General features: G+C 53.1%; 19 protein-coding genes across 19 annotated transcripts; 10 read left to right on the top strand and 9 right to left on the bottom strand.

Annotated features, from left to right (window-relative positions):
• Position 1: 1 nt before the first annotated feature.
• Positions 2-1,068, top strand: rex4 (putative 3'-5' exonuclease). The gene is made up of 2 exons (XM_024834991.1): positions 2-364; positions 440-1,068. Exons 1-2 carry the CDS (start codon positions 30-32, stop codon positions 1,044-1,046), a joined length of 942 nt encoding a protein of 313 aa, XP_024694487.1. The 5' UTR covers positions 2-29; the 3' UTR covers positions 1,047-1,068.
• Positions 1,069-1,364: 296 nt separating this feature from the next.
• Positions 1,365-2,843, top strand: P168DRAFT_250851 (N5-glutamine methyltransferase family protein). Its single transcript, XM_024834242.1, has 2 exons — positions 1,365-1,672; positions 1,743-2,843. The coding sequence occupies exons 1-2, from the start codon at positions 1,377-1,379 to the stop codon at positions 2,539-2,541; spliced, it is 1,095 nt and encodes a 364-aa protein (XP_024694486.1). The 5' UTR covers positions 1,365-1,376; the 3' UTR covers positions 2,542-2,843.
• Positions 2,844-2,970: 127 nt separating this feature from the next.
• zrfC (putative ZIP Zinc transporter) lies at positions 2,971-4,603 on the bottom strand (the record flags this gene model as incomplete). The annotated part of the gene is made up of 4 exons (XM_024834990.1): positions 2,971-3,744; positions 3,831-4,089; positions 4,150-4,293; positions 4,362-4,603. 4 exons carry the CDS (start codon positions 4,601-4,603, stop codon positions 2,971-2,973), a joined length of 1,419 nt encoding a protein of 472 aa, XP_024694485.1.
• An 828-nt stretch (positions 4,604-5,431) lies between these two features.
• On the bottom strand, positions 5,432-6,901 carry P168DRAFT_289301 (serine/threonine-protein phosphatase 2A activator). The gene has a single exon (XM_024836970.1). It carries the CDS (start codon positions 6,842-6,844, stop codon positions 5,570-5,572), a length of 1,275 nt encoding a protein of 424 aa, XP_024694484.1. The 5' UTR covers positions 6,845-6,901; the 3' UTR covers positions 5,432-5,569.
• Positions 6,902-8,057: 1,156 nt separating this feature from the next.
• On the bottom strand, positions 8,058-8,619 carry P168DRAFT_280758 (uncharacterized protein; the record flags this gene model as incomplete). The annotated part of the gene is made up of 2 exons (XM_024835886.1): positions 8,058-8,525; positions 8,617-8,619. 2 exons carry the CDS (start codon positions 8,617-8,619, stop codon positions 8,058-8,060), a joined length of 471 nt encoding a protein of 156 aa, XP_024694483.1.
• A 159-nt stretch (positions 8,620-8,778) lies between these two features.
• Positions 8,779-10,015, top strand: P168DRAFT_326192 (uncharacterized protein). Its single transcript, XM_024841097.1, has 2 exons — positions 8,779-9,315; positions 9,381-10,015. The coding sequence occupies exons 1-2, from the start codon at positions 8,856-8,858 to the stop codon at positions 9,533-9,535; spliced, it is 615 nt and encodes a 204-aa protein (XP_024694482.1). The 5' UTR covers positions 8,779-8,855; the 3' UTR covers positions 9,536-10,015.
• On the bottom strand, positions 9,827-11,339 carry P168DRAFT_289297 (putative alpha/beta fold family hydrolase). The gene is made up of 6 exons (XM_024836969.1): positions 11,122-11,339; positions 11,025-11,064; positions 10,818-10,942; positions 10,552-10,747; positions 10,185-10,485; positions 9,827-10,116 (listed from the first exon to the last, which is right to left on the bottom strand). The coding sequence occupies exons 1-6, from the start codon at positions 11,304-11,306 to the stop codon at positions 10,085-10,087; spliced, it is 879 nt and encodes a 292-aa protein (XP_024694481.1). The 5' UTR covers positions 11,307-11,339; the 3' UTR covers positions 9,827-10,084.
• A 124-nt stretch (positions 11,340-11,463) lies between these two features.
• Positions 11,464-12,141, bottom strand: P168DRAFT_303588 (uncharacterized protein). The gene is made up of 3 exons (XM_024838775.1): positions 11,936-12,141; positions 11,827-11,876; positions 11,464-11,750 (listed from the first exon to the last, which is right to left on the bottom strand). The coding sequence occupies exons 1-3, from the start codon at positions 12,066-12,068 to the stop codon at positions 11,577-11,579; spliced, it is 357 nt and encodes a 118-aa protein (XP_024694480.1). The 5' UTR covers positions 12,069-12,141; the 3' UTR covers positions 11,464-11,576.
• A 94-nt stretch (positions 12,142-12,235) lies between these two features.
• On the top strand, positions 12,236-13,596 carry P168DRAFT_250842 (fumarylacetoacetate hydrolase family protein). Its single transcript, XM_024834241.1, has 5 exons — positions 12,236-12,304; positions 12,367-12,605; positions 12,661-12,976; positions 13,118-13,214; positions 13,283-13,596. Exons 1-5 carry the CDS (start codon positions 12,277-12,279, stop codon positions 13,488-13,490), a joined length of 888 nt encoding a protein of 295 aa, XP_024694479.1. The 5' UTR covers positions 12,236-12,276; the 3' UTR covers positions 13,491-13,596.
• Positions 13,597-13,887: 291 nt separating this feature from the next.
• P168DRAFT_289294 (FluC/FEX family fluoride channel) lies at positions 13,888-15,447 on the bottom strand. Its single transcript, XM_024836968.1, has one exon. The coding sequence runs from the start codon at positions 15,254-15,256 to the stop codon at positions 13,934-13,936; it is 1,323 nt and encodes a 440-aa protein (XP_024694478.1). The 5' UTR covers positions 15,257-15,447; the 3' UTR covers positions 13,888-13,933.
• Positions 15,448-15,500: 53 nt separating this feature from the next.
• Positions 15,501-16,725, top strand: P168DRAFT_289292 (uracil phosphoribosyltransferase). Its single transcript, XM_024836967.1, has 3 exons — positions 15,501-15,944; positions 16,007-16,106; positions 16,222-16,725. Exons 1-3 carry the CDS (start codon positions 15,768-15,770, stop codon positions 16,638-16,640), a joined length of 696 nt encoding a protein of 231 aa, XP_024694477.1. The 5' UTR covers positions 15,501-15,767; the 3' UTR covers positions 16,641-16,725.
• Positions 16,726-16,935: 210 nt separating this feature from the next.
• Positions 16,936-19,143, top strand: P168DRAFT_233686 (RNA exonuclease; the record flags this gene model as incomplete). The annotated part of the gene is made up of 1 exon (XM_024833382.1): positions 16,936-19,143. One exon carries the CDS (start codon positions 16,936-16,938, stop codon positions 19,141-19,143), a length of 2,208 nt encoding a protein of 735 aa, XP_024694476.1.
• A 222-nt stretch (positions 19,144-19,365) lies between these two features.
• P168DRAFT_289290 (uncharacterized protein) lies at positions 19,366-20,953 on the bottom strand. Its single transcript, XM_024836966.1, has one exon. The coding sequence runs from the start codon at positions 20,657-20,659 to the stop codon at positions 19,448-19,450; it is 1,212 nt and encodes a 403-aa protein (XP_024694475.1). The 5' UTR covers positions 20,660-20,953; the 3' UTR covers positions 19,366-19,447.
• A 94-nt stretch (positions 20,954-21,047) lies between these two features.
• P168DRAFT_289289 (frataxin family protein) lies at positions 21,048-22,114 on the top strand. The gene is made up of 2 exons (XM_024836965.1): positions 21,048-21,492; positions 21,617-22,114. Exons 1-2 carry the CDS (start codon positions 21,136-21,138, stop codon positions 21,887-21,889), a joined length of 630 nt encoding a protein of 209 aa, XP_024694474.1. The 5' UTR covers positions 21,048-21,135; the 3' UTR covers positions 21,890-22,114.
• On the bottom strand, positions 22,015-22,868 carry dph3 (CSL family zinc fnger-containing protein). The gene is made up of 2 exons (XM_024836964.1): positions 22,624-22,868; positions 22,015-22,559 (listed from the first exon to the last, which is right to left on the bottom strand). Exons 1-2 carry the CDS (start codon positions 22,816-22,818, stop codon positions 22,500-22,502), a joined length of 255 nt encoding a protein of 84 aa, XP_024694473.1. The 5' UTR covers positions 22,819-22,868; the 3' UTR covers positions 22,015-22,499.
• Positions 22,869-23,214: 346 nt separating this feature from the next.
• Positions 23,215-24,550, top strand: P168DRAFT_289286 (uncharacterized protein). The gene is made up of 4 exons (XM_024836963.1): positions 23,215-23,364; positions 23,452-23,550; positions 23,616-24,163; positions 24,244-24,550. The coding sequence occupies exons 1-4, from the start codon at positions 23,221-23,223 to the stop codon at positions 24,497-24,499; spliced, it is 1,047 nt and encodes a 348-aa protein (XP_024694472.1). The 5' UTR covers positions 23,215-23,220; the 3' UTR covers positions 24,500-24,550.
• Positions 24,551-24,651: 101 nt separating this feature from the next.
• P168DRAFT_303580 (S-adenosylmethionine-dependent methyltransferase) lies at positions 24,652-25,455 on the bottom strand (the record flags this gene model as incomplete). Its single annotated transcript, XM_024838774.1, has 1 exon — positions 24,652-25,455. One exon carries the CDS (start codon positions 25,453-25,455, stop codon positions 24,652-24,654), a length of 804 nt encoding a protein of 267 aa, XP_024694471.1.
• A 180-nt stretch (positions 25,456-25,635) lies between these two features.
• Positions 25,636-26,555, top strand: P168DRAFT_326180 (succinate dehydrogenase assembly factor 3). The gene is made up of 3 exons (XM_024841096.1): positions 25,636-25,906; positions 25,984-26,083; positions 26,168-26,555. Exons 1-3 carry the CDS (start codon positions 25,688-25,690, stop codon positions 26,239-26,241), a joined length of 393 nt encoding a protein of 130 aa, XP_024694470.1. The 5' UTR covers positions 25,636-25,687; the 3' UTR covers positions 26,242-26,555.
• A 303-nt stretch (positions 26,556-26,858) lies between these two features.
• Positions 26,859-27,807, top strand: P168DRAFT_326179 (GNAT family N-acetyltransferase; the record flags this gene model as incomplete). The annotated part of the gene is made up of 3 exons (XM_024841095.1): positions 26,859-27,249; positions 27,337-27,446; positions 27,520-27,807. 3 exons carry the CDS (start codon positions 26,859-26,861, stop codon positions 27,685-27,687), a joined length of 669 nt encoding a protein of 222 aa, XP_024694469.1. The 3' UTR covers positions 27,688-27,807.
• Between the last annotated feature and the right edge of the window lie 39 nt (positions 27,808-27,846).

Here is a 27,846-nt window from a genome sequence, read left to right as displayed (position 1 = left end):
TGGTTCACCATGCAACAGGGATCGCTGGAATGGATGTGAAAAACCTCTCCAGTAATTGGAAGAAGCTCCAGGGGTCCATCAAAAAGGAGAGTGCTTCTTCCCTCTCCACAAAACGCAAGAACCCCGATTCCGTGGACGAAAATGGTGTGGTGAAGAAACGGAAATCAGAGTCAACCGCCGCAAAAAGGACCTTCGACCAGACGCGCATCACGAAAAAGCGGAAAAGGATGCCCGAACACAGCTCGAGTCAGACCGATGATGGTGCCAAAGAGGCTGCCGGACAGTCCACCTCACGGAGAAGTTCGATGTCCGCGAGTCGGTCGGAAACCAAGACTGCCAAAGCCAATGAAGGGCGATCCAAAACGTTAGTATTTTCGTATTGCGGTATTATTTTTAGGAGTGATGGGATCGCTTGCTAAAACATATCTTTTGTCTACAGCGCCGAGATCGGTAAATATATCGCGATGGATTGCGAGATGGTGGGCGTCGGTCCCAATCCCGACAGCGCCTCCGTGCTCGCTCGTGTGAGTATCGTCAACTACAACGGCGAGCAGATCTACGACTCCTTTGTGCGACCCAAAGAAATGGTTACCGACTGGCGAACACATGTCAGTGGCATATTACCGAAGCATATGGTGGATGCTCGTACGCTCGAGCATGTCCAGAAGGAAGTCACCGAGATCTTGGATGGGCGGATCCTCGTGGGACATGCGCTGAGCAACGATCTGTACGCCCTCATGTTGAGCCATCCCAAGCGTGATATCCGCGATACCAGCAAACACGTCCCGTATCGGAAAGTCGCGGGAGGTGGATCTCCTCGTCTGAAGGTTCTGGCTTCCGAGTTTCTCGGACTCAATATCCAAGATGGAGCGCACTCCAGTGTGGAGGATGCCAAAGCAACGATGCTACTTTATCGGCGGGATAAAGACGTGTTTGAGCGAGAGCACGCAAAGAAGTGGCCGGCGCGTGTAGCCGTGGAGAAAACGGCCGACTCGGAAGGGGACAAGAAAAAGAAGAAGAAGAAGAAGAAGACACGCAAGAGGTGATCGTCTTCATCATAACAATTACTCCGCATTCTATGATAGACCTCCTTGACATAAAGATACCCTACATACATTCTGGATACAAAGTTCCATTCTATATTCCTTCCTATGCTCCGTACCTGAGTAGACAGGCGAAACCGTGCGGGGAGTTTCCGTTCTGCATAAAATGAGCTTGATATGCCTTAGTCATAGTTATGCGTGGTTATACAGGGAATCACGCCAATTAAGCCTAGACTGGACTAGCGCGTTCTTTCGCAGGACTTCTGGATAGACTCGTCCGATGTAAACATCAGTCAAAGAGTTCACAACATTTGAAAATATAGAATAATTGCAATGCCTCGGATTCCCACTTCGACGATCCTGCAGGCGTACCGTCAACATCCTCTTCTCCCTCGCCTTTTACAAGAATGCCGTACGCTAGACTCTGCAAGAAACGAGCTGCGATGGCTCCGTGAGCGAGCCAGCACTATTGCCAGCAGGAGTACTCGGAGATCCACTGTTGGATGGAGGACTCTCTTGCGGTCTATGTGCAGAGCGCGCTCAAAAGGAGTGCCCCTGCAGTATATCCTAGGAGATCAACCTTTCGGGGACTTAGAGATCCTCTGCCGAAGAGGAGTATTGATTCCGAGGTGCCTTCACTTTCACTTGCCACGATTATGTATTCCCGAGTTATCTGCTGACGGTATGCTATGGTCTCAGGCCAGAGACAGAGGCGTACACTGTCCATACAGCGGACTTGATACGGTCCTATCTCCGAAGCCGTGAACGGCGTGGGGAAACAAAAGATGAGAGCCTGCGTATTGTAGACATTTGCAGCGGCACGGGATGCATATCACTCTTGCTACATGCGCTCCTAGCTCCTCATCTGGAAAAGGTGTCTGTTCTTGGGATTGATCTCAGCACCACGGCTCTTGACTTAGCTCATCAAAATCTGCAGCACAATCTTAGACTAGGTCTATTGTCTAGTCGTGCAGCGGACGAGGTCTCTTTTCATCGCGGCGACGTGCTTGATCCCAACAGCAGCGGTATTCCCAGTGTGAAACAAGTCTTGCTTGACCAACAAGACTTCTCTTCCCATGGAACCGCTCAGTGTGACATCCTGATCTCGAACCCTCCATATATATCTATGGAATGTTTTCGCAATGGCACCACTGCCCGTAGTGTGCGGCACTTTGAACCCCAGCTGGCATTGGTGCCGCCCACTCAACATACACCTGCCATGATCGGCGATGGCAACCCAGAAGATGTGTTCTACCATCGCATCATATCGCTGTTCTTCGAGCTGCAGGCGAAGCTTCTAGTGCTTGAGTGTGGAGATCGCCCGCAGGCCAGGCGTGTAGTCAGTGCTTACACAGCGCTAGCAAATCAGTTGGCGCCAACCGATGACATGTCGGTCGAACTCTGGCCGAAGGATGAATTGACTGCAGATAATGACAGCCTGAATATGGAGAGTGAAGCATGCGCCGTTATCATACAACCAAAACACGGAAACCCTTGAAATTGGAGCCGCAATTGACATTCTCCGGTGAGAGTTAAAAAACACAACCGAGACCTTCCAGGAGTCATATCGAACTGGGTCAATAATCGCTCGTCTGAGCAGATAGTGGTTGCGTGACGGCTTTGGAAAAGTGTCTCAGCTTTGACAGTACTCCACAACATGGCGTCGTCCTCACCGACACCCTTGAAAGAAGTTATAAAGTGGAAGCGCAAAGGCGGCCATTGCAACATTTGCGCCTGGTCTCTCACGGTCTCATTTTCTCCCTCAACCAGCGTGACCCTAATCTCACATCTACACTTCCCAAACAATATGTCATCTATCTTGAAATCTGGTCGTTGAGATTGTGCATCGATTCGCAGTCTGTCTATACTGGTCTATTGGTGCATATTCCAACAGACTCCTGGAATTCAACATTAAATATGGCAAGAATCATGCCCATTTCCCTAATAGCCCCATCAAAGCCATACCAGCAACTAGCGAGATACCACCAGTTGCCACTCGCCCTAATGGCGCATCCAGGAGTTCGCCACCATCAATTACCCAGTCGCGCGCCCACATGTCGACCACGCCGACCCAGACGAGGATTCCAGCCGACAGGGCGTCAAGCGTGCCCAGTGCGACCAGAGTGCTGCGCTCGCTACCATTAAATGAATTCAACACGCCTAGTCCAATCGCCATACCAATCGGTGTAATGAGCGCAAAAGCCGCCGCCATCAAAGCCTTGTTCGGGAACACTTTCCCCGGAAGCAGAGCAATGCGCGCCCCCAATGCCATACCTTCGAAGAACTGGTGAAAGATGATGACTACCAGCAGGGTCTTGTAGAACGAGTCGCCGGCTACGACGAGCGTCACGCCAATGAGCACGCTGTGGAATATCACACCTGCCTCCATGACCAGCACGGAGAGTTTGGAGCTGGGTTGTGTCGGGTCCATAGGAGCGCCGTGGTTGTGGCCCAATGCGGCGAGCGTCATTGCCTGAGATTGTTGATGCGTCGGGCACTCCTTGGGTGAATGTGCGCCGCTTTCGGGTGTCGAGTCGCAGGTGGGTAATCTGGAGGCTCGTGCAATGATCACGCGGTGTCCAATGTACTCGATTAGGAAAGCGATGAAGACCCCCGCCATTACTACCGCCGAGGTTGTGGCTTCGAAATCAAGTTCACCTAAACAGTCATTGGTGAACATGAGGTTGGCATGCGTATAGAGCTGTTGGCTGTCAGCGTCGATCAACTTGTTTACCAATAGATTAAGAGGAAATTGGGGGGAAACAAAAACGGAGAAGGAGAACTCACATGGATAAACGCTGTCGAGATAATCACGCCGGTCCCAAACTGCTTAACAACAGTCGAGACCCACGTGTTGAGAGAAGGAAAAGGTAACAGGGCCAGCAGCATGGGCAGGGAAACACCAATGCTGCTGGTAACCAAGACCACGAACAAGGTCCCAATCCGCAAGGGCACGTCATAGTCACGGCCTTGGATACCGCATGATGACTTGCTGGAACCACCACTCTCGCCTTCATTCTCAGATTCCCCGGGTCCCACGCAGTGTCTGTTCTGGTCATCAGTATGGTTCTCGTGGTTCCATTATTCAGAAAAGGGGTTGGCATACTCAACACCAGCGTGGAAATGACAATTCTTTTCGCCGTGGCCGGAGGATCCACTCGAGCTCTCACTGCCGTGTTCATGGCTATCTTCTGCCGCGGCCCCTTCCCCCATGATCTGGACTTCATTCCCACCGTCGTCCTTGCAAAAACTAAAAAACGAAACAACAAGCAATCAGTACACTTAGCACAAAACGCTGGTAAAGGAAGCTCTGCTCACCGTTCTTCTCCATGGGAATGGCACCCAGTGAACTGTGCCGGCATCTCCCCTGTGGGAGTCGAGGTCATAGACACCTGAACTTCAGAGCCATCGCCATCGATGCAAAACACATCGTCCCCATGACTGTGGCACCCAGTCACGGCCGATGCGGCAGCCGACGACGTAGTCGTTGCTGGAGACTGCGCATGCACCGCGCTGGTCGCGAGGGATGCCAGAACAAGGCCACGGAAGATGGAGAGCATATTGACAGACTCTGTTCTCTGCGGGGCTGATAGTCACAAAGTGAAAAAAAAGAATCTAAAGTCCTGCTCAGATTCTTTATATGCACGTTTCTCTTTCTCCCAAGGTTAACGGGACCGAGCGCCTTCACCACGGTTCTTCGCAGAATAAGATTTTTTTACCTCGCCTTTTATTATACGGTTTCCGTCATACCTCGCATGGGTCCTCATTCATTTTAGTGACTGCGACATGACCCCCATCAGCGAACACTCCACCACAGAGTTTTCATTACGAGCACGGTCATTGGCAGCGACCCAGTATCCCAAGGCACGGCACAAGCAGACTAACTCCCAAGGTGCCCGTCGCCAAGATGGAAAAGCCAAGACACACCCATCGAAAACCACAGCCATGACCGAGAAAAGAACGAGACTGTGGTAGAGCAAAGGCTTGTTCACCCCAGGGTCCTCACCCGACGTCCTTGGCATGTTCCGCCCACTTGCTTGGCATAAGGCATGGACCTGGGTTTCGTGCTGGCTCTAACCCCTCGGTTGGCTTCTTCTTGTGGTGTTGTGATAGATCGTCATGAGAGTAATATGTAATATTGGTCGAAAGATGCTGGTGTTGTGTGGTTTGATGCTCACGGGGTCGGTCCGCAGGGTCCTTCTGGCATGTTTCTCGTTGATCTCATCGGATACTCCCGAATTAATTGAGGATTGCTTCGGGAAATATTCAAGGAGTCAATGCCAAGTAGCGCAAACTGTCCTGAGTAGGGACAGGTCGCCTTCATGGTGGGTTCATAACTTCATACATACCTACCAACCTACCCCACACTAGTAACTAACTAGGGCATAGTTTGAGCTCTACAGTATGGCACTCGGGAAATAGTGCTGGAACAGACAAGACCCAGTACCCCATTTTGGTCGAAACTAAGAAACGAATATCCCAAACACCCAATCCCAACTCGTAACACATTATGCTATATACAGCTCCTAGTCAAACGGAATGGGCCGCAACCCGGACCCGCCCACGCGCTTCCGCATCTCAGCGCCTGCAGCCACGCTACTCGGAACCTTAATCCCACAGCAGTCGCCGAAATGGTCTGTTTTCATGCCATGGGGGTGACCGTCACTGTGGGCGTGGTCGTGGTGGTGGTCGTCCTCCTCCAACTCCTGTGCGCCCTCTCCCATCCCGGGGGCGGGCGGCAGGAGGCTACCAAATAGGAAGTGTTGCATGATGGGTAGCTTCCCCAGGACCTCCTTCACAAACATTTTCTTCATGCCGCCTTCGATCTTGGTCCAGTTCTTGGCGCTGGAGATGTCATCCAGCATGGGGCTGTGCCACCGTAGGCCCTTGACCGTCTTGACGCTGTCTACCCATCGCACTTGATCTAGATAGATGTACCTGTCGCCCTCCTCGTCCAGGACCGCCGAATTGTGGATTCCCAGCGGGGTGATGTAGGGGTGACCGACGAGCTGGGAAGCGCCGAACAAGAACGGCAGAAAGTGGTAATCATCGAGGCCCCAGACGCCATGGGACCCTGCAGGTTCCAGATAGTACGTACTTTGAACCTCGCGCATAAGATGCATATAATCGACGTAGACACGGAACACAATCATCTCAAAATCATTAGTCGAGAAAACCCCCAGTTGCCGGAGACACAGCAGCCACATCATGAAATTCAATTCATGGCCTGAGCCATAGTCGAGACGGTCGCGCGACCCTAGCGAGTGGACAAGGTAGGTCGACAGTTCATCGATGGCGCTGGCATCCTGCAGGCCGAGAATTTCACGATGCCAGGCGGCACTCTGCGCACCAATGTCGTCAAAGAAGTCGCGGAACGCGGGATTGCCGAATCGCGAGCCCCCCTGATCGGCAGACGGATGCTGAGTGAGGACCTCCCGCATGCAATGAACCACTGATCGGGTCTTGGAAACACCTGGGGATGCAGGACGCTTCTCGGCGTCTGTGGCGGATCGGCCCCGCACTGAATCGGAGAGACCGAAAATGAAGGCGACGATCAGGGTGTAGGTGGGAGAGGATAAGAACAGCTCATGGTCATGTCTCGATAGAATCCGACGAGCAGGTCGGATATACTTGTTCGATGATAGGTCTGGGACGGCGGGGAGGGCAGGGGTGGGAGGTGCTGGGTCTCTGTTGGGCCCGGAGTGCGACTTGCTCTTGGTCGATCGAAGTTCGGAGAGCTTCTTGGATAGATCAATGTGGGGTTTGGGGCCCGGCTTGGACCCGGGTACTTCCGACTCCATAGCTTTTTGATACGGAAATCCGCGATGGGTTTGGCTGGATATGATTTTGAAGGAGAGAGACACGAGAAGAAGCGAGGCAAGAGAGTCCGTCCAGATAGTATGACATGGGCGGTGTCGTTCAACCCGCAGAATTTCTTGACCGCCTGGTTGCTGCCCCGCGGTGGTGGATTAGTCATACTATATAGAGGCCTACATCTATACAACATACTTCGATTGCCTCGAAATTGATGGGGTTGAGTCTAATTCCATTGATAACTTGTGTAGAAGTGAGCTCAAATACTGCAACGGCTTTGGTAAATCGATCAAAATTGCTTTGTCTACAGTCAGACATTGGGATCCATATTCCCGCTTGAGCTCCTTCACGGCAATATCGTGCTGCCAAAGCATGCCAGAAGCGATCTACCATTGGAGATGTATCATTGGTCTCCATAGACTTCCCTAAACATCGCTTGCTTGCAAGAGATTCGCGTTCCGTGGGATCCACCGTCCGCAGTCAACCTGATCTGGTCCGCACCAGCCGCATGAAACACGGCGAGGTTGGAAAACATCGCATCGTCGAGGTCCAACGGTAAAGGAAAGAACTTGTCCTAGAAGCAATTGCACAGCTGTGGCGGCAGTGGACCAAATACTCCAGTGGGTAAGTCGGACTGAAAGGTGGATATCGATTAGTCCTGAAGGCGACTTGCATCATCGGGACAGAAGTTTCAGTGAGGGGCGTAGATGGATGTATTCTTCTACATCGATGAAGGTGCCTGGTATGTGGATCGAGTCGTCCGAGAGCAGATCTGTAGAAAATATTCTAATCCGACAGGGTCGGGATGGAGATGTCGGCCGACGAATGAATAGAAGGGCGGTTTTTCGAGGGTTATGAGAAGTCAAAACGGACTCGAGACAAAGATGGTACGTGTAGATAAAGGCGACACGGACTGGCGTTTCCAAATCATCGACCAGTACTGTAGTCTGCTGAAATGTTCCCATCGCCAGTAAGATTGGGATGGCGGGCTAAGCCTTGCGCACTGTACAGATGGTGTCAATATCATTGAGTTGTTCGTCGCCATGTGATAATACAGATTCATATCATATCGCCATAATTGTCGTCATCATTATATCCCTCCTAGGTCAAAACGCCGTCCGGCAAGACGATACACAAGCGATGCACCGGATGAGCATTCAGCCAATAGAGCAGCCCACCACAATCTCACACCGAATACAATCAGCTCAGTTCCTCTTCCTCTTCCTCTTCCTCATATTTGGGCAGGATAACATCCCACCCGGGGTCCTCGAGGTCATCCACAGTGTCATCCTGCGTGTCCTCTCCACCGCGCTTCCGGAACCGGAATGCGATCGACTGTCCGTTTTTGAGCTCAGCTGCCTGCAGAGTCCCTTGACCCACTGCAGACTTTCTGCCTGCACTCTTTGTAAGAAGTTCTTGCGGCACGTCTGGCTCCAGACTCGTCCAGCCCTTCTCGAGGTCGTTCTTGTCCACGGGCACCCCGAACTCGATCTCCGAGGCGTCGCCGGGAATCACGTCGCCGTTGATCCCTTGAAGGCCGCGACTTTGGAGAGATCCGAGAAGCAACTCTTTTGCGGTAGTAATTGTGGTCGTCGGTGGGAGCATCAGTAGCACAGTGGTCTTGTGCTTCTTAAATAGGAGCGTTAAACTAAGGGAATCAGGCTGAGACTGCGATGAGTGTGTCAGTGGAGGTCAGATTATACAATAGCACGCAGATATCTAATGAGAAATATGTATCATCAAGCAAGAGGGAACATACCATGGTGAGTGATTATTCTGATGGGGATGAGTTCATGTCAAAGAGAGAAAGCGGCAAGTGATTCCATAGACTGTCGGAGGAGAAGCGGCGCTCGGACCAACCGCCCCAATACTTTCTCGGATCTTCGGTCTCCAACCGCAACTTCACTTCGACCATCCCAAATAAACACACCACCATCCACCCCCTACCCAATCCCATCCAGAACAGTGAACACCGACTAGTTCACCGTTACATCCACAATGGCTACCTACACTTCCTCAGACCCGCAAGTAAACCAGGAGCCGACACTCGTGAGCAAGTTCAAAACCTGGGACAAGCTCTTCGAATCCGACGCACCGCCGCGCCTGGGGCTACACGTTCGCGAACGGGTCCACTACACAGCAGTAGCAGCTTTCCTGTCAGGCATAACGATCGGAGTTCCGCACGGGGCCAAAAAGGCAGCATATCTCTTCCGAGCCGAAAACGCCCATCGGGTTCCCAGTTCACCCAGCGGGTGGTTCCAGTACCACAAATGGAAGAACTACGCGATCGGCAGCCGGGGCCTGGCGGAGGGCTTGAAGCTGGGAAGCGGACTGGCAGTCGGGGCGGTTGCATTTTCGCTGTTTGAGGAGACGGTCGACTATGCGCGGAATGATCGCAGGGATTTCTTGTCTACTGTTACGGCTGGGTTGTCGTTTTCGGGGATTTATAGTTTGTTGAGTGAGTTTACTTTCTTTTTTCATTTTGTGTAAATTGGATGATGTGGGACTGATTGGTGGCGCTAGAACGACACGATGTTTTCACCGCTGCGCGGACGGCCAAACTGGGTTTGAAGCTGAGTCTCATCTACGGACTGCTGCAGGATACGCTAGAGACTTTCAAGGGGAACCCACCGGCCTATGTTGAGTTTATTACGGGGAAGCGTCGATCCAAAGAGTAACGGGCATTGGAGAAAGGATCAACAATCATACGCGGCTACTGCGCCCCGCGCCATCCAGGGATCGAATATCCCCTCCAGTATCGCCCGACCTCAAACGCATGAAATGGAAGGACCGTGCTCCAGCCGGATAATGGCTTGTTAATTGACAACGGCATACCTGGAAGCTCGGGCTATTCCCAGCCGACTTATCACCATTTCGCCCCTTCTCTCTGTCTACGGTCTGAATTCCGCGGCTCGAAGACAAATGGTACCCGAGATGGGATACATCAACGACCCCGTGGGACTCGGGATGCGACACTGCAGAATGGACCACGACAATCCAGTGAACTGCCCGAATGGGGCGCACTGTTTGACAAGATGGCTAGCATATCCTAGTTCACGGGAAACATGTACATAATATCTTCAATCGTCCAACGGACGACACTCATACCAATGCCGTGTGTCGTCACGTGTCTATATCTAGCTGTCGTGGATACTATGATATACTACACCTCTCATATCTAATCTGGATATCTTACAATAAAGAACAAACACTATCATGATATATCTTCAAGAAGCGTCCTGTAAGAACTTGACCACCACTAACAAGACAGTTAGCTTCATCGCCACCCGCAGGATACGGCGCAACCATAGAACAAACAAAACATACCTTGTCGAAAAGCCTCTGGGTTTTCCGAGATAAGCCAGTGGCCGGCCTCCACATCCGCGATCTGCGCCTTGGGAAAGAATTTCTTAATGGTCGGGATCGCATCATCTTTGACATACTTGCTCCGGGTGCCTCTGACGAACAGCGAGGGCCCCTCATAAGAGATCGGCCCGGATTCCCGGTGAGGGAAGTCCGCCATGTGGGGGAGCGAATCCCCGAGCACAGACACGGGGACGCGGAATTTCATCGTGCCGTCATCGCCGCGGATGAGGTTGGTCAGCAGGAATTGACGGATGGGGAGGGACTATCGATGTTCGTCAATTTCCCGTCTATGTTATTAGTCTGGGAAGGGAGGGGAGAAGGAATCTACCGGTTCGTAGTCTGCCAGGATCTTGTCTGCATCCGACTGCTTGGTCACGCCGGCGGATTCAATGCGCTGCATGCCGCGGACGTATTTGCCAAAGTCGCTCTGAAGGGCGGCGTTGACGGGAGCGTTGTCGACCGGGATGAGAGCCGACACGAGGCTGGGGGCATCCAGGGCGACGGTCATGGCGGTTTTAGCGCCCCTGGTCGGGGTGAGCAGGTCTCCAATCTCAAGAGAATGGTCGTTGGTCGAGAGGTTGTGTGGTTACATACATAGAATGACCGATTAGGACGCACTGGTCCATGTTCTGCTTGTGGATGAACTGTTTCACATCGTCTGCCATGACGGAGTAGTTGTGCTCCTTGGCATGGAAGGAGTGACCATGGTTCCGAAGATCCTAACCATATGCCGATGGAGAGGGTAAGTATGATGCTGTCTACCCACACATCTCTCTACTGAGAAGGATGGAGATAACCAACCACTACGTAGACTTGTCGCTTGAGATCACGTGCAAGAGCTCTGGAGGTCCCCATTAGCTACTATCCATCCGGTAAGCAAGATTAAGAATCGTCATACTTGCTAATACTCCGGTTGTTCTGCTTGGAACCAAAGAGTCCGTGGAGAAAGACAATCGGGCTGCGGCTCACGGGCTCATTTTCCGGGCCAAAAACCTGGAAGGAGAGGTCTGTCCGCATCAATCTCGATGTGGAGAAGGAACGGGTGCCAGAGGCCACCCGGCCGACGAACCGGGCAGAAAACATGGGGTTCTAAAGACTGATGTACAATGGTTGGTGGAGAGATGACTGTATTCAAGTGGGATCGGGATATCGGGAAATGATATCAGATCAAGACCGATTCTGACTAAGCCCCGCTAGTCTCCACTCCGCCGTCCGGATCTCTTGGCTCGGCAACCGGCATCGCATCTCTGGGTTATTCTCGGGCGGAGAGAGGAGAGGAGACCTCGGGTCCAGACCCAATACTGTTGTATCAAGGATGTATTATATTGGCTATATATGGGACGGCAACACGGTCTAGTTCTCTAGGAGAACAGGCACCTTCTCACACAGGTACTCCACCACCGCATCTGGACCACGCTCGACCTGTAAACCCGGCGGCAGGGCGTGTAGCTTGATATTCGGATTAACCTCGCGGGCAATCTGATGAATTTCTTGGGCCTGCTCGTCCGACCACATGGAGGCGCTGAACTAGAGGAGAAAGGAAGGGAGTCAGAGTTATACATTGGTTTGGGTTTCTCCAAAATGATGGATAGGGCTGGCCTACGAGAACCTCGGGCATGTGCTGCGTCACCTTGGGACGGACTTCTTCAATGTCTGCCATAGACCAAATTAGTAATTGGATCAAGCCCTTTTGTAGAGAACTGGGAACTTACTCTCGCAGTTGTCAACATGGATAATCGTGTAGCGGTCCTTAAGGGCATCAGCGACGCGTCCGATAAGTCGCTTGGCTCGCTCGGGAGCGGTGTTGACGGTGACAAGATGGTACGGTCCCTTGGGCTCAGTCATGACGAAGAATGCACAGTCTTACAAATGACTGTCAGAGTGCAGGAGAGTTGGTTGCGGTTTATATACTATTGGCCTCTCCAGGCGATGCCGTCCCCACAATAAATCGTGGGGAAGTTGAAATCGACCCCAACAGTCCGTGGGGATCGCGTCTCCTTCTTTCCAATCGGTCTCTTCCTTTTGTCCTTCTCAACTACACATCTACACAGCCATGTCGAAGATCGCATCTACTTTCTCGCGTGCGTTTATATCATCCTGCCGTAAAAAATAAAAGGAAATACATAGCTAACACACGCGACAGGCCTCGTGCGCTTCACGCCCAAATCCAACCCCGCCAAAACCCTTATCGGCGAGCCGACAGATCCCCAGATCGACGTGGGACTAGCCCTCTACCAGGGTAAAGACGTCTCCGTACGTCCTTTCTCCGGCAACTCGGTGCTCAGCCCGGGTCAAAAGACAGAGACCACCGAGAACATCGGCCGGTTGCTGTCTCCCCTGGCGCAGAGCGAAGTCGGGTCCATCCGATGCATTGGTCTTAACGTGAGTTGCACTCGACAGAGAAGGACAAGTGTCCGTACTGACGCGAGGGACACAGTATGCATCGCACGCTGCCGAGATGAAACTGGCTATTCCTGATGTGCCTACGCTGTTCATGAAGCCTTCTACCTCGTTGGCGGACCCGTGGCCGGCTCCGACTGTCTTGCCGAAGCTTACGCAGGTGGACAATACGGGTGATTATGAGTCGGAGATGGCTGTTGTTATTGGTCGCGACGCTAAGGATGTCAGTGAGGCTGACGCCTTGGACTATGTAATTGGGTACACGGCGGCAAATGATGTCTCCAGTCGGACGTCGCAGATGAACCAGAGTCAGTGGTGCTTTTCAAAGGGGTTTGACGGTGCTTGTCCCATTGGTATGTCTCTTCCTTTTTCTTCTTTCGTTCTTTCTCTCTTTGTTACTCTAGCAGTACTGCCACTTGATCAATACGAATCCACTTGACTGTGGACAAAGGAAAGAGAAAGATAGACAAAGAAGTTAATAATAATCCAAACAGGCCCCGTCCTCGTCTCCGCCGCCTACTTCCCCGACGCCAGCAAATTCCACATCCGCGGCCTCAAAAACGGCCAGATCATGCAAGACTGCCCCCTAACGTATGCTCAACCGTGTGCCCCACTCTATTCCAGCAACCGCTAACACTAATATTTACGTTTTGTAACAGCGACCTCATCTTCAGCGTCCCCAAACTCATTAGTTTTCTCTCGCAGGGCACCACTCTGCCCGCGGGGACTATCATCCTGACGGGTACGCCGCCGGGCGTGGGCGCCGCGAAGAACCCCAAGGGTTTCTTGAAGGCAGGTGACGACTTTGCTATTGAGTTGCTGCCGCATGTGGGGACGCTCATCACGAAAATGGAGAATCAGGTATAGATCCGTTTATCTCTTTGTGACAGAAGGTACCCTGTCACTGCTATGACTAGGCTTAGGTGGGGAAGGAACAGAAGTCTAGTAGCAAATGTTTTGCATATAAACCAATGTGTAAATGTATATGTGCACCTTACTATGGATCTCACATCCCGATTTTTTAGCATGCTCATTGTATGATTATATGTCATTCGTGTTATCTAGTTTGGATGTAAGCAGTGGATATACTTACATACAGACTTAACTAGAAGGAATTCACTTGATGCACACCCACACGAGGCAGACCCCCACAATCTCCACAGCCCACACTCGACTCATCATGGCACCATCCGCCGGATATAGATTTACCCTGCCAAGAAACTCATCTAGATCTAATCATTATGATTGATACTCAAGTATAAACCTATATATACATAAAAACCCTCAACAATGTAAGGGCTATTTTACAGTCAACATGCGGGCATTACAAACCCTATAGTCCACCGCATAGACCCAGTAATAACAACGAAGAACCCCAGCGCGACCGCAATACTCACAATCCCGTAGATATACGCCTTCCGTCGCCGACTCAATCCATGCAACTCCGCAACCCACGTACTCACTGTAGTCAGGGAACCACAGAACCCATCCAAAATGCCCAGGAGGACTTGACAGCTGACCATGACGGAGTGGCTGACTGCCCCGGTCGCGTCCGGGGCGCCGATCCCAGAGACGCGCTGTAGATCGTAGCACATGGCCATGACAATGCACCCGAGCATGTTGGCGGTGAAAGTTCCCAAGGGAAACGACGGGGTGCGCGTGTTGAGCGCGAGCGAGAGGTAGTAGCGTAGGAGACACCCCAGCGGTGCAAAGACAATGGCGAAGACTGCGCGGCCGCGCCACACGTCGGCGTCAGAGCTGTGGCGGTCGGGAGGCCATATGGCCATGAAGACGGCGCCGAGCCAGCAGCCCCAGCCGAGGATGACAAAGAGGGGGTCGATAATGTGGCGCGTCACGCGGAATGGAAAAGTCGGCATGACTGGATCGAGGGCCAGCGCGAGATGGGCGCCAAACATGAGTCCACCCATGGATAGGGATACGGTAATGAGAATGACTGCGACGAGGGCCATGAAGCTGTATCCGCCATTGCGCGAGGTGATTGTCGGGGTTGAGGGGTCGGCGAGGTCGTTGGATAAAGCCAGGAAGACGTCCCGGATGAACGAGGAGAAGGACGTGAAACAGCCACAGAAACCTGTCGTCAGACCGATGTAGAGTGGAATGGTCTTCTTGACGGATTTATGGCGTTTCGCGTCTTCGCGAGCCTGGTCCGGATCGCGATTTCTGCTGGATGGCGTTGGTCCATGGCCCCATTCTTCGCGGAAGAGATTCCGATCCTCGAGAAAGAGGCCCATGAGCAACGAACCGCCGAGATTGGGCCAAAGTACCCCAATTGTCACAGGGGTCCCCGGGTACACGGTGATAGCTTGCAGGCCCAGGCGCGCCAGCGTCCCGAAGATGGAGAAGAAGACCAGGTAGGAAAGGGAGAAAAGATGGGTGGCATGCTGAGAGAGAGGTTTGGAAACAGGAGGTTTCCTCTGTGGATTCGGTTCGACTGGGCCATCCGCTGGCTTTTCCGTAACTGGAGGCAGGGGATATCCTTCGGACGACCAGGCCTGGCGTTCTGGCGGAGCTTCTTCAGTGGTGGGAGGCCGCGTTCGGACCTCGGATAGCGCCGTTTCTTCCTGGTTCGCGATGGGCGAATTGTTGTCAGGCGAACGATCTGCAGCTTCCATGGTGCAGAAGTCCACCGTTCACATTATTTGATTGGCGAAAAGCGCACCTCATTAGGGGACAGCGAGGGAGGGGAGGAGAGAAAGTCGTTCTCGGAGAGCGATCGGGATGTTAAGCGTGCCAAGAATGACGATAGACCGGGTCGATCGACGGGGATGTGGGGCACGAACCACTGACGTGGAAAGGCCGATAAGACGGAAATAGCTGACATGCTATGCTTGATCTAGATCGCCAATGGTGAAACTACCGGTGTGGAATCGCGTTGGTACCTAAAATAGAAGGGAAGAAGGAGGATGAATGAATGCCTTGGGTATACAAGTGGATCCCAGCAGATGTATCTTTACATACAATAATGTATGGAAAGGTACTTCCCTCCTCGAGCTTCTCGTGCCTAAAGAACTTTCCCCTCGTTTGTCTTTCATACTTTCTCTCTATCTCACCTCCGTCATCCTCGTCTTTCTTACTATCATCCATCGTTTCTCCAAGACTTAATCGAGTACGACTACTAGCAAGATGGCACTCCCTTCCAATATCCATGTGTCTACCCATCCTTGTCTCCAGGCCAAACTGTCGCAACTCCGCTCCAAATCGACATCCACCCGCGAAACCCGCGATCTCGTCCGTGAGATCGCGACCATTCTAGGGGTCGAAGCATTCTCGTCGGGACTGCAAGTTACCAATCGGGGGAAGGTAATCACACCTGGATGCAATTCTGTCAGCAGGAAGAATCCCTAATGAACCCTTGAATCCAGGGAACCACCCCTTTAGGGTATGAGTACGAAACGCATGAGATTGATCCTGCCAGCGTCGCTCTCATCCCTATCCTCCGATCCGGTCTGGGTATGATCGAAGGTATGGAATGCATAAATCTCTCTTGCCCTCTTTGTTCCTGTCCCACTTTGTCGTGGCATTTGGTCAAACAAGACAGGATCTGTTGAAGTAATCTGACCCATCCTTTCGATCGTAGCCATCAACGATCTCCTTCCATCCTCCGTACCCATTTACCATCTGGGTCTGTTCCGCGAAAAGCTCAGCCTCCAGCCGGTGGAATACTACAACAACCTCCCCTACCAACGGCCAGATTCCTCCAGTCCCAGCGCGGTCAACACGGCTGCTGCTTCTACCGCCATCCTCCTCGATCCCATCATCGCCACGGGTGCCACTGCCGAGGCTGCCATTCACCTTCTCCGCGAGTGGGGAGTGCAGCGCGTGATCATGCTCAGCGTCTTAGGGGCTCAGGACGGGGTGCAAAAGGTAGCTGAGTGTTGGCCCGAGGGTGTAGAGCTCTGGATTGGAGCGGTGGATCCGAAGTGTAACGAGCGAGGCATGATCGTACCGGGACTGGGAGATATCGGCGATCGTCTGTTTGTCGCCATGGGGAAGTGATATCGCCTTAATCCTATTAAGAGAGTGTAATGGAATCGTAGTTTCAGTCACTTCATGATAACGGATGAGTAATCCTCGATAACAGATGAGTAAGCTGCGATAAGAATCACGTGCCATAAAAGTCGAGGATCGCGTCGCCGATCCCCGAGCATCGTCCTGTCATTCAGCGCGAGAAAACCTCGATTTGAACAGAGCTTGGAGTGTCCATCCGATTGCCGTGGATCTAATGTTTTCCTGGTGGAAGTCCATCCTGCGTCGATTCCCAAATCACTCAGAACCCGCTTCGTGCCCGGACATGGCAGGAAACAAGAAGCGCAAGCGCACAGACGCTGGATGCTCAGACGACGAAGATCCAGTCCGACCCAAGACAGACTCGACTAACGGCTTCGGAGTAGGCCAGACTCTATCGATTCTTCAAAACACGCCGACGGCGACCGACGGAACCACCGCAACTTCCTCCACCACGCAGTCGGAAGACTCTTCTCGGAAGCGACAGAATGAAATGCCGGCCGGAAGATCGTCCAAGAAGAAGCGCATCGATGGAGAAAAGGCCAAATACCCGGTTCTCACCTACGTGGACGGCCGGTTACAGTCTTCCATCCGGATCGCGGACCTGCAGGCCCTGATGCTCTACTGCTTCGCTGATGGCATTGCGCCGCAGTGGATCTCAGTCAAGCATTCCGGTCATGTGCGGAAGGTCGTGACATTGATGGTTCCAGGTCTGGAGCTGGGAATGTTTGATGGGACAATCCCCCTTGCTACTGCGTCGCTACCGGCGGAGCAACAGGAGGCTACAGATGCGAATGAAGGAGAGGGCGTCGACGAAAAAGTGGACGATTTCCAGCGGTGGAAACAGGGCCTTCCCTTAGAAGACCGATCCCACAAATTTGTCCCTCGACCGCTGTCGCGCGACAGTCTTCCAGAACCGTTACAATCCCTGTCCGATTTGTTCCCGCACGTCTGGCCGGTCCGGGCTCCTGGGGACTCCAAGTACAACAAGGTCCATTCACCGCTACAGGCAATCTTGATGTCCGGTGTACCAAAAACCAAAGAGAGCGGCAACCAGAAAGGTCCCCGAGCCCCGAACAAGGGCTTCGTCGCAAAGCGAACCCCGATCACGAACTTTATCAGCTCGCTCGCGGATTTGAATGAGAACGACTACGTTCTGCATCCCGCTCTCCTCCCAACGGAGCAGGAGAGGTCGAATCTTCGCGAGAGTCGCCAGCGCGCCGGCCAAACGGCGGAGAATGGGTGGGTTGACACGCATGTCGCCACTCTGGAGGACGGCCAAGTCCCTGACAAGGAGATCGAACAAGGCAGCATGACGGCCGGCCGCGAGGTGCTCTCGTTGGATTGCGAGATGTGCATCACAGAAGGCGGCAAATCCGAGCTCACGCGCATTAGTATGGTGCGCTGGGACGGTGAGGTGGTGTTGGACGAGCTCGTGAAGCCGGATCTCCCCATCATCGACTACCTAACTCGCTTCTCCGGTATCACCAAGGAGCAGCTAGACCCCGTCACGACCACGCTCGCCGACATCCAGCAAAAGCTGCTCACGATCCTCACGCCCCGCTCCATCCTAGTCGGCCACTCCCTCAACTCCGACCTCAACGCTCTCAAAATCACCCACCCCTTCATCGTGGACACGACATTCATCTACCCGCACCCGCGCGGCCCACCCCTCAAATGCAGCCTAAAGTGGCTCACCCAAAAATACCTCGGCAAGGAGATCCAAAAGGGCCAAACAGGCCACGACTCCATCGAAGACGCCCGCGCCGTGCTCGAGCTCGTGAAGCAGAAATGCGAAAAGGGCGAACGCTGGGGCACCAGCGAGTCCTCCAACGAAAGCATCTTCAAGCGTCTCGGCCGCACCGCCAAACCGGGCAAATCAGGCGCAGCAACCGACCAATACCGAACCGGCGCCGTCGTCGACTGGGGCAACCCCGAGCGGGGCTTCGGTGCGCAAGCCACCGCCTCAATCGGATGCAGCACCGACGACGACGTCGTGAAAGGCATCTCCTCCGTCGTCAACGGCGACGACACCAACCCATCCATCCCAGGCGGCGGCGTAGACTTCACGTGGGCGCGCATGCGCGAGCTCGAACTCTACCGCGGGTGGTGCAACCGGATGCCAGACCCGAACCACGCCAACGAGTCTACAACATTGAACCAAGCCCCCGAAGGAACAGCATCGGACCCGATGTCCACAGACGATTCCACCCCTGAAAAGGCCCTCATCGACACCGTCTCCCGCACCGTCTCCAACATCAACCGTATCTACGAATCCCTCCCGCCTTGCACCCTGTTCGTGGTCTACTCGGGCACCGGAGACCCCCGCGAAGTCAGTCGGCTGCAAGGCATGCACAAGACGTTCCGCGAGGAGTATAACGCGCGGAAGCCGTGGGATGAGCTGTCTGTTAAGTGGACGGATGCTGAAGAGCAGGCTTTGAAGAAGGCTTGTGAGCGGGCCCGTGAAGGGTGCGGGTTTTTGTGCGTGAAGTGAAGTAGTGGCGTGGTGTGTTTCACTGGGCGCTTCATTTGTTTGTCATTCATGATAACGTGTCTTGTTGAGATGGATTACGGCTCTTGATATTTTTGTTGATAGATGATGCATGAGAGTTGATTGCATATATCCGATAGTTAGTTGGTAGTTGGGATTGGATTATGACAATAAAATACCCCCTGAATTATCTCAATATACAAGTGTGCTACGTTGAAGTATAGTCGGGTACCGTAGAATTATTGATTGCCTTTTGGCAGTCTAGTCTATGACAAAGTATATAACTTGAACATCATCATCAGACATATCATGCGTCAGCCGCGGACCCAAAATCCAGTCTCCTCTCCGCAACAACCCTGTACTTCTCCCCCAAACGAGCATTCATTCCATCAGGATCGTTCTCAAGATCAAGCTTCTTGGCGCCCATCTCACAGATACAAATCGCATCCAGGGGAAAGTCCCTGGCCCAGACAAATGGGAATTTCTCCTTCCTGCTCGACACAGCCGAGGCCTCCTCGTCGTCTGATCCACCCTGGGGGGTGCTTTCATGCGTACTGGTTTTCACAACTGGGGTTTTCACGACGACAGCGTCCGACCGTGGAGTTACGCGGTTACCGTCGACGTAGTAGTCTCTATAGTGGGTGAGGATGTCCCGCGCGTCGAAAGTGTACTGGTTTCTGCGGTTTTTGCCGTTCAGACCTCGCTCGGCGGGCTGTTGTCTTCCTTTGATGTAGATTGTGTTCACAACTGTGGCGTGGAGAAGGAGGGGGCGGAGTTTGGGTTTGGGTGCTGCTGGGGGTCGATTGCTGATGTCACTCTGCTGTTGCTGCTGTTGCTGCTGCCGAGGTGATAGCTGAGCTGACTGCTGAGGTGACTGCTGTTGAGGTACCCCCTCAGGTCTCTTGTCCTTTTTGACCTCAGCTTGCAGGAACCCCGCCTCAAGAAACTTATCCCGTAGAATCTCGCAGAACGGATACAGTCGAGACGAGGAATCCACGGGTGCCGCGTGCAAGACCGTGGCAGCTCGAGCTCGGGGAATCGCACTCAAGGACTCCAGCGAGACGGTGAAAGGGCTAGGGTTGGTGATTGTGTCGTTGTCGATTTGAGAAGTCGTAGATTGGCTCTTGTTCTTCGTTGTCCGGCTACGGCGTGCGCTTCGCTCCGCCTCGCGCGCCATGCTGGCTAGATCTAGAGAATGGAGAAGCTTAATGGCTTCTTCTAGTCGCTGCTGCGTTGGGAGACTCATGACACCTAGGGTAAGATGGAGGGTGCCGACGGGTCGAATTGCGCCGCGGGGAATGAGTGGGCGCTCGACGACGGGTTTTCTTGAGGGAAGCCCATGGTGAGGCGGTTGAGGAGCAAGAGGAAGAGCGGCTTTGAATGCTGCGAGAGACGACTCCAATTGAGGGAGAGAGGCTGCATTGACTAGTGGGATACAAAGGAAATGGGTGATCGGTGGTCTTTTTTCTTTGCTGGCGGGAGGCCGACGAGGGCCAGAGTACTGTTTCTTGTCACCCATGGCTTGATGATGATATGAACGGGTTAGTCGAGAGATCGAGAAATGAAAGGAGATAGTACTAGGCGGCCTATATGGCCAGAAAAGTACCATCTGTGTTGGGGCGTGGAAGGAGCTTATATAGATCTAGCAGGGTCTATGTTAGTGACTGATTACCAAGCCATAGCACTGGGGGATTTCAATGTCGATCATGCAAATAGGCAGCATAAGCACTCTTTAGACGAACTAACCAATAAGCCAGTCTTCGTGAGTCAAACAAGGCGACAATGCAGCGTGAGTCGAATCGCGTCAACTCAGGCTGAGGCGGAGAGAGAAAGTGGAGACGGGACGCTCTGGCGATGTGACGTCGGTTCTCTCTTCTCTTTCCGTTGCTCCCCACTTCTTTTCTTCCTGTCCATCACTCCATCGTCTTGGACTATCCCACCAATTAATTCCATTCCAATTGATTTAATTCTGTCTGTCCAACGCATTCTCTAATCATGTTGGCCCGCCTCCCCCGAGCTCTCCCGACCGCTGTCCGGCCATCTCTCCGCACGACCCGGATCGCTGCGCCCGTTGCGACCGTGTGTTACCAGCGCCAGTCGAACCCTTCCTCTGCTCGTCGAGGCTTCCAGTCAACGCCTTCGATTAGGAAAGGAATCTATCCAGATTCGGCTGACCCACCGACGCCGCAGCCTCAGTCGCATAATGTCGCGGGCGCGAACAGTCACGTCACCGAGCCTTCGCCGCTGAATGACGAGAGTTACCACCAGTACTCGGAGCATTATCTGGATGTGCTGCAGAATGAAGTGGAAAAGGCTCAGGAGGAAGGATCGGATATGGAGGCCGAGTACAGCGTGAGTTTTCGCCCTGATTAGCTGTGGAGGATGGTTTTTTTGGGCGGGGACTCCGGCAGCATCTCCATCAAGCTTTGCCGTTAGACGGGAGTAGGATCGAAGCTAACATCTTATGTGCTACCAGGCCGGTGTCCTGAACATCATCGTCCCTGCTCTCGGGACCTATGTCTTGAACAAGCAGCCCCCCAACAGGCAGATCTGGCTCAGCTCCCCGATTACGGGCCCGAAGCGCTTCGACTGGGTTGTCGAAGGCGATCAGATGCACGAGAAGCAGGAATCCCGGCCCTATAACAGCGGACAATGGATCTACCTGCGTGATGGATCGAACCTCACGGATATTCTGAATGGCGAGCTGCAGTTGGACATCCCGAAGGATGTCTTTGCGGAGCAGTCGTAATCGCTCTTCTGCTGTTGGTGGACTGCGGTTGTAGTTTGCTTACGGCCGCGGATACACCTCGTAATTGAGAGGAGGAGGGAGCAGAGAAATGTAGGATACAATGTTATTATGGAAGCAGCGTCAAATTATTCAAGTGGATAGCTCAGCGGCGAGTACTATGGAATACTTGCTGCGTAGACGCCACATCAATACAATACATATAATCAATTGAGATATGGATTCCAAATCATCCATATGCCCCTAGTAACCGTTCTATTTCAGTCCTGCAGAAATAGTTGCTAACCGTCGCCTTTTTGTTGACAACCCATGGCGCGGACAACCCGCTGCCTTGACCAGTCGTATATGGCGTGTGACCAAGATCTCCCTCCCTTCGACCAACGTAGGTGCCATCGTTGAGAAGCCATCCAAAGCAAGGACGTAAACGTGGCAACCATCATGCAGTCGACGGGGATCCAGCAATCACGTCTGGTTTCACAATCTCGATGGGTGTGATGAGCAATAGACTGTGCGTCGGCCCTGGAGTATCGGTGTTTTTCAAGTCTTGGAGCCGAGTGTCCTCGACCGTCGTATTCCATCATCTTTCATCATTCTTCATCGTGATGTGCAGCACTTAGGCCTGCACAGCAACAGCGCCAGCGCCTCCGTTCTGGTCATTCCCTGGAAGATCAGACTAGACATTGTCAGTATAAATAATTTTTCCCAACCTATACCCTCATCAAGTGAGATAAACTCACCTCATCAAAAATCACCCGAATCATCAAGCTACAGCTCGGACACACAGCAATATCCTCCCCATCGCGAAGGTCATCGATCGCAATCTCGAATCGGTCGCCGCACGGACAAGGGTAGTGGTAGATCTGGATGGCCGGATCGAAGGTCATATCCTCGATCTCGATCTCATCATAGATGGAGAGGGCCTCGTCGGCCATTTTTATAACTTTTCCGTCTTTTTTTATTGAAAGTTGAGGGTCTTCTGGGCAGTGGCGCAATGTTGAATATGGATCGGGGAAACTGATTTCTTATCGCGAAAAGTTTTGGCGGGTCGGTCAGGTGACTGCGGGGTGCCTCGGGCCTGGATGTACCTGCATTGACCGGAGTATCAATGCTTGGAGATAGTTTGATGCATGCTATTAGCCAGGAGGCTGTAGTTATGTAGTCCTTGTGATTAGGTAGATCTGCTTGGGATTCAGGTGAGTGTGTACGCAAATGCCAGCGATAATACAGTTGCAGCCTGAGGCATACACCATCTCCCTCTTATCGCGGACTCGGCGGTGAGCGCGACAGATCAACATCGGAGATGCGAATAACATCAACTTGCACTCCATGACACGATGCTTCCCCCCTGCGATCCCACGATTCTAGAAAACAATTCCCAATTTAAGCGGCTCTACCAGAACCTCACAACGAACCTACTCAACCCCGATGGCTCCACCCGCACCAATGATTTGCAGCCGGCGCGACGAGAAGTACGGGAGGTAAGTTCGCCGTGAGGGTTTATGTGGAATATAGGACATACATGTTCTTGAAGAACTCCAACTGACGCAATCTCTTATTTACCACAGGTGTTGAATGAATGCCGGTTACGACACGCCAAAAGACACATCAAGAGGCAGATCCTGCGGCAGCTGGCCTTTGACCCTGACAGCGGAGTCCCCGATGACGTGCGACCCTTCCTTCTTTTCAACCCGAGCAAAGAATCCAATTGACAAGGAAAACGCAAGAACAGTACCGGGAGACAGCAGCCATAATCACCCTATACCTCGAATCATCCCCAACCCAACTCGACAGTGACGTCGACCCCCGCGATGGCGCCGACGCGTTATCTCTCCTCGGCCCCGACATCGACGCCTTCTACGCCGATCTCCCAATCCTGATGCCCTCGTTCGCCAACGCCTTGTCAGCCACCGTGCAGGATCTCCGAGCGATCGTCAACGCAGGCGACAGCCACGCGCGGGCTCCACCCCCACCGTCGGAGACCTCGCGAGCGCGTGCCCGGAACCGCCAGTCCATGATCCGGGCCGCGGCGCAGGCGCCCCTTGCGCCCCAGATCTCGGATCGCACTCGACACGTGCGTCGCATGCAGTTGTCTGAGATACCGGCGTCCCGGGCTCGATTGGCGACGACGGCGGCGGAGGTTCTTGCGGCTAAGGCGCAGGTCCTGGAGCGCGCGGTGGTTCTCCTCGAGCGGACGAAACATGGGGCGGTGGCACGGGCTACGAAGGCGAAGGCGGAACATCTGGCGATGGTTGCAGAGGGTGTTGATGGGAAGTTAAGGTATGTCTTTATCCCTTGAAAGAGGGAGTGAAGGAAGATAAGGAAGGAAAAGAGTGCTAACAATCGCATGCGCTTGGTAGTGTCATGCAACTGGAGACCTCCGCGGCGATCAACACTCCCGAGATCGTCACTGCGCTGGGTCGGTACCAGGAACATCTCAAGGAGACGCGAGAGCGCGTGGAGAGACAAAAGGCTCGACTGCTGGAGGAGCTCGACGGGTACCAGACTGCGGACACGGAGTCCGGACCGATCAAGGAGATCGCGCGCCGGTATGGGGGGCTGATCAAGGAGATGGAGGGAGTCCGGATGGAGATCGAGAGGTTGAGGGAGAAGTAGCGCTGCATTTACATACCACACCATCCATATACCCATTTCATGACCATCAACACCCAATTCTAGTCTTCGAAGTAGATATACACAAACAAGATTTTCCCAATCATACAATCATCAAAACATTACCATGCAGTCTATACATGCTCAGACAGTCCCTAAGGCAGCTCCCTCCAAATCCTCAATATAATCAACTTCTCCCAACCCGCCTGCTTCCCACTACTCCCCACAGACTCCGCTTTCCACCCATCACCCCAAGCCGCAATCCTATCACGCACCTCATCCGGCCGATTCTGCCGACAAAGAAGCACATACGCAACACCACGTCCGGGATGCAACAGTCCTGGAATAGCATCCAGCAAGCGATCCGTCGTCTCCATGCCGTCCTTGCCACCCGCGTACGTCAGCGACAGGAGATACGATTCGTGGTCGAACTTCTCCGACCGGGACATTCCTTCCATCGCCTGATCTGTCGTCGCGGAAGGTATTTGGGGCAGTTCTTCGGTGGGGACGTAGGGCGGGTTGAAGAGGAGGACGTCGACGGTGCCTTGTCGGAGGGGTGTGCCTAGGTCTGCCATGATGGGGGAGAGGAATGTGCTTGTTGTGCTTGTGTCATTGTCATTGTCATTGTCTGTCGTGCATTGGCGGTCTCTAATTGCGCGCTGTGCCGTTTCTTGTGTCGCGGCGCAAGCGTTCCGGTTGACGTCTGTGCCGAGGGCGAGGATGTCGCGCCGGCCGAAGATCTGCTGGGAGTTGGCGGCGACGAAGCCGAGGACGACGCCAGAGCCGGTCCCTACTTCAACGATGAGGGGGGAGGAGGTGGAGGTGGAGGGGCTAAAGCGGTGCGAGAGCCATGATGATTCAGAGGGGGAGGAGAGCGTGTCGAGGAAGAGGTAGGAGTCCTCGGAGGGTTCGTAGACGGTGTCGAAGGAGACGTGCGCTGTGTCTGGTGTGGGGAGCATGATGTATCAATCAATCATTGAATTATTCTATAGTGGGTGTGCTTGAGACGTGAGGAAGATAATTTGAAGCTATACCGTCGGGGAAAAAGCCCACCGATCCGCTGATTGGATCGCGCGACTCCGCTTTTCCAATCTCTCCCGGCCGCACTCCGGATTTCCATCTTCAACCGCGGCTTTGATCTCTACACTCTTCCCCTGCAATCTCTCTCTACACACCACATAAGAATACACAATGAGAGCCTTCTCGCGCCTCCTCATGGCCACCCCTTCGGGCATGGGCTCCAAATCCAGCCTCAGCCAAGCCATGGCCCTCCTCCCGCCCATCCACCTCTACCGTCGCCTTCTCCGCGTCCACCGACGGAAGCTCGATCCCGAGATGCGCCTGCTTGGCGATAGCTACGTGAAGGCGGAGTTCCGCGCGCATCGCACGGTGGAGAATCCGGTACATATTGTATGTTCTACCTTCTTTCCCTTCTTATACTGCGAGTTTACGCACACCGGATTTGGAGACCCGCTAATACGATCTAGATCGGCTTCCTGACCGAGTGGCAGCTGTATGCGCAGAAAATCGAAGGAGATGCGTGGGCTGGGGAGAAATTGGATAAGGCGAAGCTGGATAAGATGAGTGGTGAGTTTCGTCTTAGTACAATGGGTCTTATGACCGTTGTCAATTCATGGTATGAAGTATGCTAATGGGTATTCTGCGGTATAGACCAACAACTCGGACAGCTGTATGAACTGCTCCAGGCTACCAGGAACTCCGAAGATCCGGAGAACAAGTCGTGAGGTGTGTGACTTGCAGTACTGGGTGCTGTGCTGTGTTGTGTGTTGAATGACGATGGCTTTCTTTCTCCTTTTCTTGTTCTTTGCTCAAGTGGGACGATAGCTTCTGCTCCTGATACAATACCCAATGATATAATCACTCCCTACCATAGGAGTGGAATGACCGACTGAGAGGGCTTGGTCTGTCTAGGAAGGATAACAAGCCTATGCGGATGGATGACTGGCTGTACGATACCGATAGGATGGATCCGACTGCGTGTGCATGAGACTGGGACGTGTCGGGGCAGCCTTGTATAACTCGCTGATGTATATAGTACTATACCAACAAACGAATACTCTTGCACATCTCGTCCTCTACAATAGAATATATCCGAGTATTATCAAGATGGCAGAGAGTATAGCCGGCTATCGATAAGATAGTGGATCAGATAGTGGAGTCTGACTAATCCTCCCTGATTTCTTTGATTTGCTTCCTTATAGATGAGTCTAATCTAGAAAACATTTTTATATCTCCAATCGCCTCCAACCGTGGCAAGCAGGACAAAATTTCACAAAAGAACAGAAGATCATAAAATACTGCAAATCAAGAAACAGAAAGAAAACAAAAAAAGAACGGAAAAATGCCCGCCCTCCTCGAAGACCCCAGCACGCGCCTCCCCGCCCCAGCAGCGGCCGCCGCCGCAGCGCCGACTCTGGCCCCACGCACGGCAACCCTGAAAGACGGCAGCAAGGCCATCCTGTACCCGGTGACCGGCGGGCCCGACAGCGTGCCCCAAGACCTGGTCAAGCTGCTGCACCGGGAGTTCTCGGCCGAGATCGAGACCGGCTGTACGTATCCCATGGAGGAGCCGATGACGCTGGAGCAGTTCGCAGGGTACTGGTTTGGGACGTTTGCCGTGGTGGCTGTGTTGGCTGGGGAGCAGCAGCAGCAGCAGCAGAGTGGGTTGTGCGAGGGGAGGGATTGGGAGAGGGAGTGTTTGGGGACGTTTTATGTTAAACCGAATTATCCGGGTATGTATATACATCCTTCTTTTCCCCGTTTATTGTCTTTTTTATGTTCATTTTTGTTTGGATGATTAGTGGCTGATGTGATGATAGGACGATGCTCGCATATCTGCAATGCGGGATTCTTGACAACGGGGGCAGCGCGTAACCGCGGAGTGGGCATTGTCATGGGTGAGGCTTATTTGGAGTATGCGCCGAAGCTGGTAGGTTCTCTTTTTTTCTTTCCCTCTGCTTTGTCAAGTTGGGTGGTGAGGTCGAGGACTAACGCCAATGCAGGGCTATAAATTCTCCGTCTTCAACCTTGTCTTTGAGAACAACGTCGCGTCGGTCAAGATCTGGGAGAAACTAGGTTTCCGCGTGATTGGCCGTGTCCCGGGTGCTGGTCGGTTGGCGAACAGTGAGGAGCTGGTGGATGCTTTGATCATTGGGAGGGAGTTGGTTTAATGTTTTGTGTCCTTCTTTTGATTGACCCTTGTATATAGATAGACTGCATGGTTGGATGTGATGCGAACTGGTCGCTCCAGGAAGGGCAAGATGTCTAGTAGGTTTATGTACAGAATGGTGACGGAACATGATTGCATGGGCGGTCGTTAAGCGTGATCG

The sequence above is a fragment of the Aspergillus campestris genome (genome assembly GCF_002847485.1).
Source record: "Aspergillus campestris IBT 28561 chromosome Unknown P168scaffold_4, whole genome shotgun sequence".
NCBI lineage: Eukaryota > Fungi > Ascomycota > Eurotiomycetes > Eurotiales > Aspergillaceae > Aspergillus > Aspergillus campestris.
Note: the sequence above shows the minus strand (reverse complement) of the source record. Positions and strands in the feature narration are given on the sequence as shown.

Bases quoted from the DNA above. Each gene is read 5' to 3' on its own strand.
- P168DRAFT_326192 (XM_024841097.1), top strand. From the start codon at position 8,856: ATGGCTACCTACACTTCCTCAGACCCGCAAGTAAACCAGGAGCCGACA. The intron at 9,316-9,380 runs GTGAGTTTACTT...TGGTGGCGCTAG, and splicing joins GGGGATTTATAGTTTGTTGA to AACGACACGATGTTTTCACC.
- P168DRAFT_289301 (XM_024836970.1), bottom strand. From the start codon at position 6,844: ATGGAGTCGGAAGTACCCGGGTCCAAGCCGGGCCCCAAACCCCACATT.
- P168DRAFT_250851 (XM_024834242.1), top strand. From the start codon at position 1,377: ATGCCTCGGATTCCCACTTCGACGATCCTGCAGGCGTACCGTCAACAT. The intron at 1,673-1,742 runs GTGCCTTCACTT...CTATGGTCTCAG, and splicing joins AGAGGAGTATTGATTCCGAG to GCCAGAGACAGAGGCGTACA.
- P168DRAFT_250842 (XM_024834241.1), top strand. From the start codon at position 12,277: ATGTCGAAGATCGCATCTACTTTCTCGC. The intron at 12,606-12,660 runs GTGAGTTGCACT...CGAGGGACACAG, and splicing joins TCCGATGCATTGGTCTTAAC to TATGCATCGCACGCTGCCGA. The intron at 12,977-13,117 runs GTATGTCTCTTC...TAATCCAAACAG, and splicing joins TGACGGTGCTTGTCCCATTG to GCCCCGTCCTCGTCTCCGCC.
- P168DRAFT_326180 (XM_024841096.1), top strand. From the start codon at position 25,688: ATGAGAGCCTTCTCGCGCCTCCTCATGGCCACCCCTTCGGGCATGGGC. The intron at 25,907-25,983 runs GTATGTTCTACC...AATACGATCTAG, and splicing joins TGGAGAATCCGGTACATATT to ATCGGCTTCCTGACCGAGTG. The intron at 26,084-26,167 runs GTGAGTTTCGTC...TCTGCGGTATAG, and splicing joins GAAGCTGGATAAGATGAGTG to ACCAACAACTCGGACAGCTG.
- P168DRAFT_289289 (XM_024836965.1), top strand. From the start codon at position 21,136: ATGTTGGCCCGCCTCCCCCGAGCTCTCCCGACCGCTGTCCGGCCATCT. The intron at 21,493-21,616 runs GTGAGTTTTCGC...ATGTGCTACCAG, and splicing joins ATATGGAGGCCGAGTACAGC to GCCGGTGTCCTGAACATCAT.
- P168DRAFT_289297 (XM_024836969.1), bottom strand. From the start codon at position 11,306: ATGTTTTCTGCCCGGTTCGTCGGCCGGGTGGCCTCTGGCACCCGTTCC. The intron at 10,486-10,551 runs GTAGATTCCTTC...GAACATCGATAG, and splicing joins TCCTGGCAGACTACGAACCG to TCCCTCCCCATCCGTCAATT. The intron at 10,117-10,184 runs GTATGTTTTGTT...CTGTCTTGTTAG, and splicing joins CCCAGAGGCTTTTCGACAAG to TGGTGGTCAAGTTCTTACAG.
- rex4 (XM_024834991.1), top strand. From the start codon at position 30: ATGGATGTGAAAAACCTCTCCAGTAATTGGAAGAAGCTCCAGGGGTCC. The intron at 365-439 runs GTTAGTATTTTC...TTTTGTCTACAG, and splicing joins AATGAAGGGCGATCCAAAAC to CGCCGAGATCGGTAAATATA.
- P168DRAFT_303588 (XM_024838775.1), bottom strand. From the start codon at position 12,068: ATGACTGAGCCCAAGGGACCGTACCATCTTGTCACCGTCAACACCGCT. The intron at 11,877-11,935 runs GTAAGTTCCCAG...GGTCTATGGCAG, and splicing joins CCATGTTGACAACTGCGAGA to ACATTGAAGAAGTCCGTCCC. The intron at 11,751-11,826 runs GTAGGCCAGCCC...TTTCTCCTCTAG, and splicing joins AGCACATGCCCGAGGTTCTC to TTCAGCGCCTCCATGTGGTC.
- P168DRAFT_289294 (XM_024836968.1), bottom strand. From the start codon at position 15,256: ATGGAAGCTGCAGATCGTTCGCCTGACAACAATTCGCCCATCGCGAAC.
- P168DRAFT_289290 (XM_024836966.1), bottom strand. From the start codon at position 20,659: ATGGGTGACAAGAAACAGTACTCTGGCCCTCGTCGGCCTCCCGCCAGC.
- P168DRAFT_289286 (XM_024836963.1), top strand. From the start codon at position 23,221: ATGCTTCCCCCCTGCGATCCCACGATTCTAGAAAACAATTCCCAATTT. The intron at 23,365-23,451 runs GTAAGTTCGCCG...TATTTACCACAG, and splicing joins CGCGACGAGAAGTACGGGAG to GTGTTGAATGAATGCCGGTT. The intron at 24,164-24,243 runs GTATGTCTTTAT...TGCGCTTGGTAG, and splicing joins GGTGTTGATGGGAAGTTAAG to TGTCATGCAACTGGAGACCT.
- dph3 (XM_024836964.1), bottom strand. From the start codon at position 22,818: ATGGCCGACGAGGCCCTCTCCATCTATGATGAGATCGAGATCGAGGAT. The intron at 22,560-22,623 runs GTGAGTTTATCT...GACAATGTCTAG, and splicing joins TTCGGGTGATTTTTGATGAG to TCTGATCTTCCAGGGAATGA.
- P168DRAFT_289292 (XM_024836967.1), top strand. From the start codon at position 15,768: ATGGCACTCCCTTCCAATATCCATGTGTCTACCCATCCTTGTCTCCAG. The intron at 15,945-16,006 runs GTAATCACACCT...CCTTGAATCCAG, and splicing joins AAGTTACCAATCGGGGGAAG to GGAACCACCCCTTTAGGGTA. The intron at 16,107-16,221 runs GTATGGAATGCA...TTTCGATCGTAG, and splicing joins CGGTCTGGGTATGATCGAAG to CCATCAACGATCTCCTTCCA.